Raw genomic sequence first — 12,756 nt, forward strand, 5'->3', positions numbered from 1 at the left:
TCTTTTCGATCAGCTCAGATAAAGGTCAGCAAATTGTCTCAGCATTTAACTCTAATGAATACATGCTTTTCAGATAAATCTTCCCCACATCAGGGTCCAACCCAGTACTTCCTGCCTTAATGTTCTAAACAACCACATCTCACGACTGCCCTATCAATCCTGTTTGCTACCATCTACATCCTCAACCATCTTTCATTAACCTGGAATAAGCCTCCTGTCCCTCAGGAGCTCACATGGTCATTCTGACCACCTCTCAACTCTCCCTGGCTGTGTGGGCCAGGAGACTAGCTCACCTGATGGGAAGTCGGGGGTGGAGCGATAGCTGGGCGTGGGGGACCGGGGAGACAAGCTGTGCGTGGGGGAACCTGGGAGGCTCTCCCCTGATGACAGGGACCGGTTCAAGCAGGAGAAACTTCGGCTGGTGTGGAGCAAAGGAGAAGGCTGCTTGGCTAGTTTTTTGAAAAGGGATCTTCTCCTGGAGTGAAAACCGGAGACAACAGATTAGATTCTACATTTGGGGCCGCCCCGTTCCCCGCAACACCTGTATAGTCAGTTCACACCTCGGCAGCAGGGACAGCGGTCCCGGGGCAGATCCTACCCTAAGGTGCAGGTTCCCACTTTCAAATTAAAAACCTTATGACTTAGAAAGGAAGAGTCTTTGATAGTATACAGTGGAAGCTCTCCCAATTCCAAATACTTCAGGCAGAGCTGAGAAAAAAGGAAAAATATAAAATACATGCGACATATACTCATTTATTTATTTGTCAGGTTTATGAGGAGGGCGTTCTTGACCTGAAAGCTTCTGAGCATGTACCCTCAGATACAATGACACAATTTAATTAAGAGGTAATACCAAGTAAATCTCTGAAAGAAAAACCATTATCTTAGATGTAGAATTCTTTAATGGTGATACGCTGGGCAGCGGCTTTATCTAGGAGGGGCTGTTTGCCGTGCTTATACCACAGTGGGCTCTTGAAAATTCCTAATGACAATGTAGGCTGCACATTAACATAGAAAAAGCGAGAAAGGTGAACTGAAGCTTATCGTGTCAGCAGGGCACCAGACGCTATGCTGCAGCAGAAGCAAATGTGTATTTAGTGCTCAAAAAGCGTATCTTAAAGCAAGAAAAAAAAAGCTTCTGATGGCTTAGAAATGCAAGTGGCTCTAGAAAGTTCTTTTACCTTTGCCATCATGCAAGCCTCACTCACCCCCACAGTGAGCTTAAGCACAAGTTTAAACACTGTTACCCCTTGGAAAAAGTGTTTTCTGTCTAACTTAAAGCACAATCCAGATACAAAGCACACATTAACAAATATATAAATCACTCATTTATCTAATATCTAATAGACTACACATCTCAGAACTGGTGTGTTTAATTTTAATCAAAGCAATAAATGTTGTCGGGTTAAATAATGACATCACCTTATACAGTTCATAATGAAGAACAGCAACTGTGCTACTCTGTCCTTGGCGCACTTGGCCGAGAAACCACTTTCTACTCCTTGAGCTGTTTCTTCTATCTGCCTGCACATTGCTACGGAATCTCTTTATACCATGTTTTCGTTTTTCAGTTTTAGAAACTATCTATTGACTTCCCAGCACAGAAGATGAGGATTAAGCTCTTCCCCAAGCACCCTTCCGCCTTCTGACCAAATATACTTCCCTTTTTCTATTCCTCCCTCTACAGCTAAACTAAAACTTTCAGTTAGAGAAAAGGGTGGTTTTTTTCCTCTCTATTTTTATATTATAAATACTGTCCACAGCTGGGCTAGGCAAAGCATGATTCCATTTCCTTTCTTGTATGCTTTTGTCTTTCCTGGAATTAATAAGCATTCTTTTTTCATTTGCTTATTTTCCCACATTTCTTTTTTTTTTTTTTTAATTTGACAGAGAGAGAGATCACAAGTAGGCAGAGAAGCAGGCAGAGAGAGAGGAAGGGAAGCAGGCTCCCCACTGAGCAGAGAGCCTGATGCGGGGCTTGATCCCAGGACCCTGAGATCATGACCCGAGCCGAAGGCAGCAGTTTAATCCACTGAGCCACCCAGGCGCCCCTTCCCACGTTTCTATCACTAAAAATCCTCTAAATACAATCAGACACATTAGATCTAAATAGGCAAAGGAGGGATATTGCTGTGACATCACGCAGGGAGCCCATCCAGACAGCTGACTAGGGAGAAATGTCCCCACGGCAAGCACATACACAAAGCTTGCCAGTGTGTGCAGAGAGCACAAAAACACTCACAGTGCCTCCCAGATTGCAAATGTGTACCCCAGTTAGATCTTCAGCCAGTAAAATAAAACCTCTTTATTTTTAGGCTTACTTGGATGCTTTTAAGATATAGTTATTTCCAAATATCTGCCATTTAAAAAATAGCAATTGTATGTTTTCAGGTAATGTAAAGGCTATTACTAAATATAGATTTAATGCCAAAAACTGCCTGAAGTTCCAATGCCTTAAATCCAACTCATCTGAAATGAAGTCTAGAGGTTTAAGAAACAGTAAATGGCTTTTCATGGTACTCACACAGTAAAAAAACAAAAACAAAAACAAAAACAAAAAAACACAACAATCTGAATACTCCTACAATGTAACTCTGTAAATCTTTTCATTGTGAAAAATAATTCATAACACTGTTATGAATGTGAACTTTAATGTATAAATATCTGAACCACAGCATGAAATTTCTCACAGAGCAATGGATCTTTCTCACAAAGAAGTGTTTAAATTAAGTAAGGAGTAACTTTCTTCCAACAAGGGTATATACCAAAATCGCAAAAATACTGCTTTAACTAACCTTTCTAGACTTTCTTTCTTCTTAGATTTCTTGCTCCGCCTCACCATCCGGCTCTTATAGCTGTTTCTCCTGGCTGGTCCCGTTTTGATTGATGTGTTTTCAAACGGGGTAGTAGTGATTGACACCTTATTTCCACTCTATAAAAAAAAGTGGGGTGGTATTAAAGGGAAATTCTGGGAGGAAACAAGATTTGGAACTGGGCTAGGAGATTCAAAGACAAATAAAGATACCTAAAGACATATGTACAAAAGCCTCCATTTCTAAGTAACCTTTTAATAAAGCAGGGACATCCTAATAGAACACAAAGGGTAGACAGCAAAATGACAGGTTTCTTTAAGAGGGCAGGCTCTGGACTCCACAGATGTGAGTTCAAATCCAAGTCCTGTGACTGCAGGAGGCTGCTTCTCTCTGGGCCTCAAACACCTGCCCCATCTACCAGCGGAATCAGACCTATCTCACAGGGGCTCGTATGAGGACTCCACAGGATGGAGTTAAGAGAGGCTTCAGCACCAAGTGTGACACGTGGAAAGCACTCTATAAGTAAGTTACATTCATCCATAGGTATGGAGTATAAATGTGCCCAGGGGCTGTCTGTTCTTGGTTGATTTATTTTACTTTTTTCTCCTTTTTGTGTTTTTCCCTTGACCTAGAAATCATAGACTAGGAAAACTGAAAGAGACTTTTATTTTTAAGTATTTTAAAAGATTTCTTTTCTGTCACCCTAAGACTTGTCAGCTTGCAGAACTGAAAGTTGATGCCAGTGAGTATAAAACAGCCTCTCTTTAACCAGGTCATGCATGGGGAGGTAACTCCTGGTGGATTTCTGGATATTTCACTCACTGCTAGAACAGGGCTTGTTGGAAGGGCCTTGCTGGGAAGGCCCTGAGGTTAGAGAGGAGAGTGGAGTCAGAAGCTGGGCTGAGGGGTGCCAAGGGCAGATGGTAGGACTGATTCCCTTCACTCCCACATCAATGACCTCTTCTTGAATTTCTTAATAACTGGGGGAGAAACATACCCTTTCAAAGCCACAGATGGCCCTGATTACCTCGAAAAGACAAGAAGTATAAGGAGAAGGCTCTTTTCAAAGGCCTATTTCTGGGAAACACCCAGCAGTTCAGCTCTAAGTGATAGGAGAGTTGAGTATGGTGGGGTCGGGGACTCAACCAAGGAGGACTGACTGCTTTCATGTTAACATCTACTCCGCCGCTCCAATTTGGGAAATAATACATGATATTATGAGAAGTAATTGTAAAGTATAAGTAAAAATAAAAATCACTGAGAAACCTATCACTCAGCTAACACTGATAATATTTCAGCATATTTCTTGATTTCTTTTCAGGCACGTATAAATTATGCATGTATACAGACATACTTCAGAAATGATTTTAATCTTAGTTAATCTAATATTTAGCTTTATGTTGTTTTTCCATCTCACATTATATAACTTGGAAAACGTTCCCTGCATCACTGAATGTTCATTGAGAACATAATTTTTATTGGCTGTATAAATAACATTCCACAAGATGGGTGAATCAAAACTTATTTCCATACTTTTCTACTTTTCAATTCTTTTAAGGGTTGTCATAAATACCCCTATCTATAAATCACTTGTTTTAATCTCTGTCATTTTCCTTAGATTACATAATTAGAGTCAATGTAGCAAATCAAAGGGTCTTTCCAAACTTTTTAAAGATTCTTGGTACAAACTAATACACTATTTTCCAGAAAGTTTATGTCAACAGGTGTATTTGTGGGCAGCACATACATACCCCCCTTTTTTTTTCAGATTCAGAGAGATAGTCAGACGCTTAACTGACTGAGCCACCCAAGTACCCCCATAAATACATTTCTTACCACAGGTTTGTCAGAACTGAATGTTAACATTAAACAAATTTCCAATTTTATACAAATAAGCTGTATCAAGTTTTCATCTTCCTTCTTTGATGGTATCTCATTTATTTTGGTCATTTCTATCTCTTCAGGAGATAATCTGTCCAGGTCTTATATCCATTTTAGAATGAGCAAGTCTTAGTATTTTGACTGATTTGTAGAGTTCTTTGTATATTTAAGACATGTATTCCCATACCTAATGTCCTAATTGTAAAATATATGTGTGTGTGTGTGTGTGTGTGTGTTAGCGAAATAGGATTTGAACTGAAACAAAAGGAAAAAAAAATATTCTGAAAGACTAAACTGTATGTTCTGCATGCAAATGCCAAAACTTTAAGAATAACCCTTTATCTGATGGTAAAGACTGACAGTCTATTTCTTGTTTCCACTGAGTGTTCAGCTTCTACGTATGAAAGGCCTACCAATGCAGGTTGTTTAGAACAGGATCTTCCCTTCACAATTTTGGGAGGTCCTGCGAAAATATGAGTCTGTCCTGCATGCCTTAGGTGAATGAAAAGAGCAACCAGGATGGCTGGAGTTCATGTTTCACTACCATTCTTTCAACCCTTTTCCACATTCACATACAGACAAGACAGAGAGCCTTCGTGACCACTGAAGCTCTCCTAGTATGTGAGTCACTGAACCTGAGTCCAGTTCTACCCTTCTTAACATAATTCACCATCACCTTTCCTATCTTTATCTACAAGCAGTTAACAATGCCATGCAGCCTTTTTAAAGTGCATCTTGAGCATTAAAGTGTTTTTCACATGTATTCTCTTGCTTTATTTTCACCACCATGCCAGGAGAGCTGTTTTATTTTTTTTTTTACAAATAATGTATTTGTACATATTTAATATATACAAATTATACATATTATACGTATCGTATATTTAAATTATATATATTTAATATATTATATACAACATATATTTGTATATAATAATGTAAATATTTTACGATATTTTACCATTGCACCTGGTGAGGTGGGAAAGAATTGTTATCCTTGCATGAAAGATGAGGAAAATAGATTCAGGGACACTGGGGTTTCTTCTTCCCAAGGTCACAGAGTCTAGCAGAAGAGCTCTGGCTCTCTGACCCTCATCACCTGTGCTACTCGTCATGGGCATGGCACGCCCTGGTCCTTCACTTCTCTTGCTCCCCGCAGAGCATGGCTTATACTTAATGGGTGATGGTAAGGGAATCAGATACTGGATTAATACAGGGAATGATCAACACATCAGACTGCCAAGAAGAAAATGAAGAGATATAAAAATAGCGTAAACATTTTAATAAATAAACATAAGTGATAAGCATACTCATCAGAAAATAGTTATGACCACGGTTTTTAAATCAGAGCACATGACTGAGCTCTCTACAAAATGCTCCCTTCCCCTATAAAAGCCAGCTCTGGTTTTCTCTTCCTCGTTTCTATATATGACTTGTTCCAGGGGACCGTTTGCTTGACTGACGTAAATACACTGAGAGAATTTCCCTAAGGAGGAATTACAGACACAGAAGATACAGACTCCAAATATTCCACCAGGAGCATTAATGACAACGAAAATGGTAAACGAATAGAAAAACGACATTTTCCGCCAACAGCGTTAGGAATCATAAAGCCTGCCACCTGGTGGATGCATTCGCCACATGGAGGGCTGTCTGAGCTGAGTGCAATTTGTTTTACTGGGTCAGTTCATCCTCAATATTTTCTTCCAAAGAACGAGTGAACTCTTCTAAGAGAAATTCTGTGGTACTTGTTTAAAAAACAACAAAAAATGGGGCCAACAGACTGTTAAATGTTCAATTTGTTTACTTTTCCTATTAACTATTTGTGTAATTGTGCATGGTGGGAGGGAAATTGCTTTAAGCTGGCTGAACTCAATACAACAGCAGGCTAAGCGAGCTGTTCCTCTCAGTGTGGCTCCACGTGAGCTTATCAGTTGGCCTTGGATAGCTTACTGAGGTAGACTATTTTTATATTCCTTTCTCTGCATTACACACACGGGGACTGTTGCACGTTCTGTAGGTCAATGTCTTTGCTCTGCTTCACATCCTCTACAATCCAGCTCCAACCAACCTGCACACCCCAACCCATATACAAACCCAGGCTCTTGCCGCGCTCGTTTACTCATGTACCTCAAGCACGTTGAGTTTTCTTGCCCTTCTGTCTGCACACACTCTCTCTGCTCTACTGAGACCGTAACGCACTCCCTTCCCATACACTAACTCTCCACCTGTAACCTCCAACTCTTCCTCCCTGTCTACCCTAGTTTAAGCTATCTGTCCTTTGGACTTTGGGCCATATTTACAGTCTGTGCCTTTGACTGCAGACTGATATTGGACTGTTTTTCCACGTGAACACTGTACTGCATTACTGGCAATCAGAGAACCTCAGGTATAGGGCACTCTGGTTGGACTAACGTGATGCACGTGCTTTGACACCACACAGCAGGGTGCAAACCCTCTTCTGCTCCCTCTTAGCAGGTAACCTCGGACTGCTCAGCTAACATTCTCCTGCTTTAATTCCTTCATCTGTGAAGTGGGCACACACTGTTATTTACAGCACCTACTTCCCAGGGTGTAGGGATTATGGGAGTTTGTCTGTTACCTGTTATTCCCAGAGTCCTCTGCTGTATGACCCTTCAGGACCTAACACAATGCTCTGCACATTTTCCGGGCTCAGTGAATAGGTAGGGAGGGTAATAATGATACTATCTTATGGTCTTCATTTTAGTATCTAAAAGTTCCCCAGAGTTCATAGAAAAGAAATTTCTGAAGCAGGGGCTGATGAAGTTTTAGGGCTTCTCTTATGCACTGGGCATTTAAATTAATGTTATCCTGAAAAAGCAACCTGGTGGAATTGGGAGTTTCCTGATTAGGCAGGTAAAGCCAGACACATTGTTATGTGCCTCAATAGGGACTTCACCCATGACAGCAGCGGGAGGAGAAAGATTTCATTGCTTTGGCGAAGTTCTGTGAGAAGGCTAACCTGAAAGCCGAAAGGAGGTGATTAACTCCTGGTGGCAGGAGAGTGGGGGAGGCAAAGGTGAAGGAGCCCACTTTAAGGGAGGCAGAGAGCCAGTGGGGAGCTGAACTGGAGAAGCACAGGATTCTGTAATTCCATGGATCTACCATGTGAAATGACTGCGGACCTAAGTCCCTGCTCCCGCAGCAGGTTTGCCTGCAAGTTGTGAGGGGCAATGAGACCAAAGGTAAAGACGTTAAATGGAAAATGCTTCTGGCGTTTACATTCCAAAAGCTAAATAAGTACTCTATGAGCATTTCCAAACAGACACATGGCAGCCCCCACCTTTGCCTAAGGGTGCCACGACATTTCACGAAGTAGCCTGCAAGTATAAACGAGGAAGCAGCATCCAAGGGACCGAAACAAAGCTGCTACCCTGGTGCTCCACGAGCGACGGCATGAGGGAGCCCAGCGTGGGTATCCCTCACTTCACGCTTTGTCCAAGAACCGCTGCTTAAATTTGGAAGAAAGCTGCATGATTACACAGTTCACTGAGAAGATAATTAAATCCCTTGTATCCTTTTTGTTTCATTACACTGGTTGCTCCTCTCCAGTGCTTCCTTTATGAACCAGAGGCAGGATCCTCCGGTTGGCTCTGTGACAGAGACGCCAGGGCTCTCCAACACGCTGCGGGTGTGTGTACGCAATTTCAGAGCCACGCTGACTAGATCCAGGAAAGAAGGTGCTCTGTGACTAGGGGAGGACACACTGTTACAAATGGGACTGGATTCTGCCAAGAGGCTTTGCCAGAGACCTTCAGGAGAAGTATATATTCAAATTCCAAAGAAGCAGGTTTTAAAAATCCTGAATCATATCAAATATAAAACAAATTATGAAAATCATCAAATGTCTCAGCCAAGGAAACAAATGCATATTTTCTAAAGATATATATATACACACACACACACATTTATATACATGTATATATGTATATACATATTTGTTCATTATTTCTTGTGATTTTATGAGCAGATACATGAAATGACAAGAAGATATGCTGTGGCTGGAGCCATGCGGCACATAACACAACGTTCTTATAAGGAAGGCAGAAAGCCAAACTATGTTACCATTTCAAATCCCTTTGACCTTCTTTTAAATGTTAATGCCAAGATCTGAAAAAGCTCTAGCAGGATGAATAACAACTAAGAGAACCTCACCTGCAAAACACAGACTTACTATGTAAAACAAAAGGTGAGCTCCTAGAGAAGAGCAATGGGCATTTTAGAGATAGATAAACAACACCTCTGTCTCTGCCTGCCTGCTTCTTCGGTGGAGAGGTTTCTATATTGGATATGTAGACAGTGGGGGCGGGGGGACCCGAAACAACTTCCCTGGGCTCTTCCTCACAAAGGGTCAATCTTTGAGCCAGCAATGGGGGCAGCCCTGGACCACAGGAGCAGGTACTGTGACAGAAACTGCTGGTCAGACTCATGAGTCTGTATATCCCTTCTAGAATTTTGCCCTGTAGAGCCTGAAGTCATTTCAGGTGACTTCCACAGCCAAAGGACCTCCAAGTCAGCAACACTGCTGTGCCTCCCATTTCTTGGACACTTACTTGGAGTGAGTTGTTGCACACCAGGTGGACAAAGAATATTATCAAGGATAGATGGGGAAGGAAACAAAAAAACTCAGGTCTTACCCTCCATGTCTTCTGCTCTGTTCAGTAGACACATTGCAAAGTGGAGCCTAACTCGAGCCATTTAATGTTGAATGATGAACTGAATGGCATGTATACCAAAGACATGAGTCAAGACATGACAGGAGCAGAAGTGTGGTACTTGGCTCCTCCCACGGTAACTTTTGGACAGCAGGCAAAGGAGAACTCCATTGTTCACCTCAACACCACAGTTACTGGGTACCCATCTACATCCCGGTACGGGGTGCATGCTGGGATTATGTGGAAAGCTTTAAGAGTTAAGATCTGCCCTGCAGGGCTCTGTTGGATTTGCTATGTGTTCAGCACGACCTTTAGCTGATTTCCAACACTGCCTATGGCCCTGCAGCGTTCTCTCAATATTGAGTCCTATCCCTCCAGTGATCAATACATGCATTTGTGAGAAAGGTGGCTAGTGTTAGGGAACAATCTGTAGGAATTTATGACAGCAACATCAGGCCCCAACCCTTCAGACTTCAGTTTTGAGCCCAAGACCCAAATTTCATTAATAATGTGAATTAATCAATGGCAATAACTTTCTTAAAATCTGCTACTTTACAATGGACCTTGGGATATGACTGCTATTAACTACTCTCAAAACCTAGGCCAGACCCTTAATTTTTTGAAGAATATATTCCTATTAGCTGTGGGAATGACAGGAAAGGAGAAAAGTCATTAAACTGCCCTTATTTTGGGAGGCTTAGCACATCCACTTCTCTGTAGTGCCTTCTAGATTTCTAATTTTCTTTCATGTTTCAATTCAATGAAATTTCTCTGTGATGTCTCTCTACTCATAGAATATTCTCTGAGAAAGTATGACAACCCTCCCTCTACCTAATTAAGTTAAACTTTACGTGCTTCCATACATCTCCTGCATCTCCCATACTTCCCAAGGGCAAGGACTATAACAATTCCTGTGTTATCAACATCTACCATCTACATCCGGCACTGGACTCAGAGCACGTATTCTGAAAACGGTCTAAATGCACATTATTTAAATAGCATATACGAATTTATGCTCTCTCAACACGCTGTAGGTTATTTGAGGCTATGGTTCACACCTCTCTGAAGTCCCTTACAGACCCCTTGGTGCTCAAAAAGCAAGAGGTCATCCATAAACCTGTGGATCTGTAAAATAATCCTCCAATTAGAGACTGTATTTCTGATCACAGACTTCTTTTTCTGAACAGATTTTACAGGCAAACACAAACTTCATCTTTGTTTTTACAAGATCCATATTCGGAGATCTAACTTTATATTCTATGGTCAGCAGGTGACACAGCAAGTAACTCAACAGAAATGAGAGGATCAGTGTAGATTTTCTCCCTCCTCTCATGTCCACGCTTCTTGTGATCTTAACTCTACAAGCTTTATTCAGCTTGCATTCGAAACAGAAAATGATTTACGTTCAAAATCATTTGTATGGGGGGGAAGGCCCCCCCACCATCCCCTCCTCCATTACTACCTATTTCTGTCATTTATGGTATATGTGCTTATTTTCACAGCTCTTCTTTTTAAAGATTCATTTATTTATTTGAGAGTGAGCAAGCGTGCACATAGTGGGGGGAGGGGGAGACAGAGAGGGAAAGAGAATCTCAAGCAGACTCCCCGATGAGCACAGAGCCAGACGTGGGGCTCGATCTCATGACCCTGAGATCACGACCTGAGCTGAAACCAAGTGTGTGATGCTTAACTGACTGAGCTACCCAGAGGTCCCTGTATTCACAATTCCATCTTTCAAAGGAAATTCAACTACTAGAATGAACCTTCATATCCGACCTCACAGTTTTATACCACTTCATCTTCCCTTGTACTAGAATAAAACTTACTTAATGTTCCTGAAGAAAATCACCCTTAGGATAGGTGATTTCCAAACAGATTTTACTATGTGAGGTTCAATAAATGGGAAAAAAAAAAACCAACCACCAAAAAACAAACAAACAAAAAAAACCCTTTTGTTATCTGTGATTTAGAATAAGAAGTTCAATTAGGAAGTGACTGGGCAGATATAAGAACATGGTTTTCATGGTATAAATAACCAGAGAATTCATATTCTCTTCTCCTTTATATTAAACTTTAGACTATTAAACAGCTTTCTCATTGATAAGCCTGAGTGTGTACCACAGAGAAGAACTATAGAACTTCAGGAGAGAATTTTTGGTACCAGTTCTTTCTGATGACCTGCTTTCCCTGTATGGCATGGACATAAAAAGATAATACCTTTAGCAAGAGCTCTATAACTTCCGTGTGGACAAGTCCATGCACCGGTTCTCCATTGATGTGTGTGATCAGATCCCCAGCCTTCAGTCCTGCCTGGCATGCTGGACTTCCTTCTTCTACATTCTAAAGTCCAAGAACAGAGTACACATTCATAAGCCAACAAATGGCAACCCTAACATCTGCGGTTTCTTCTGGGAGAATATTCTGAGTTTATCAGCAAATGATCCTAAGCTCCTAAGAGGAAATCAAGAAGGCATGGTTATTATTCCTTTTCTGTCATCATCCTAAAATAGGACCATTCCTTACAAAATTTAAGGTGAGTGGAGAAGGTAGTTTTGTTTTAAAATAAAAGAAGACCAGAAAAAAGATTACAAAAACAAAACAAAACAAAACAAAACCAAAAAGCTCCGAAAAAGAGAAGTGGCAAGAGGACAATCTTTGACAATTTCCACCAGCTTGTTATGCAGAGTGGACAAACAGGAAAACTGGACAGAATTATGAGAAATTACTAGTTTTTGTTAAATTCAATTCCCCCCCATAAAGGGAAAGGGCATGAACAGGTCCCCAATGTCAGCTTAACGGAAAAACAGCTCGCAGATAGGCCTCCCAACTTACTCATTTTCCAGGATGGGTGGGAGTGGAAACGAACGAGGATGAGAGGCTGATGGTCTTACCCAAACTATATGGTGCACCGTGTAGATGTCACTGTCTCCCACATATACCCGGATGGCTCGGATGGTAAAACCATAGTTCTTCCCGGAACTGTGGATCACAACAGGCTGATGTGGACTGGCGGACGCTGCTGAAGAATCTCGGCTGGGAGAGGAGTCTCGTGAAGAAGAAGGGTCCGAGGACAGGGAATGGGGGGACATTGGACTTCCCAGTGGAGAAACAGCAAACATATCTGCAACAGAGAAGCCAGGCATCAAAGCTGAACCTGATCACACAGACGTCCATGCAGTCAGCCCACGACGCATCAGCCCTGCCATGACTAGGAGCTTGGCTGCAAGACCAACCCATTCATGTCTCATAAAGAAATAACATAAAAATACTTATCTAACTAGCATGGCTTGCTGAACAGAGGCTATTAAGAGAACTTCAAAAGTGTCTTTATCTTAACTCATTTTTCAATGAATTCTCTGAAGTTATAATTTCTTAATTCTTTACACTAA

General features: G+C 41.4%; 1 protein-coding gene across 2 annotated transcripts in view; it reads right to left on the minus strand.

Annotated features, from left to right (window-relative positions):
• The window catches only part of MAST4 (microtubule associated serine/threonine kinase family member 4), a 170,003-nt gene that overhangs the window by 6,480 nt on the left and 150,767 nt on the right, over positions 1-12,756 (minus strand). For both annotated transcript variants that reach the window (XM_080805051.1, XM_080805052.1), the window contains 4 exons: positions 12,259-12,488; positions 11,585-11,707; positions 2,796-2,932; positions 294-475 (listed from right to left, as the gene is read on the minus strand). In XM_080805051.1, the coding sequence (XP_080661177.1) occupies positions 294-475; positions 2,796-2,932; positions 11,585-11,707; positions 12,259-12,488 (672 nt within the window). The remainder of the gene's footprint in view (positions 1-293; positions 476-2,795; positions 2,933-11,584; positions 11,708-12,258; positions 12,489-12,756) is intronic.

This window comes from Martes martes (genome assembly GCF_963455335.1).
Source record: "Martes martes genome assembly, chromosome: 5".
NCBI classification, from domain to species: domain Eukaryota; kingdom Metazoa; phylum Chordata; class Mammalia; order Carnivora; family Mustelidae; genus Martes; species Martes martes.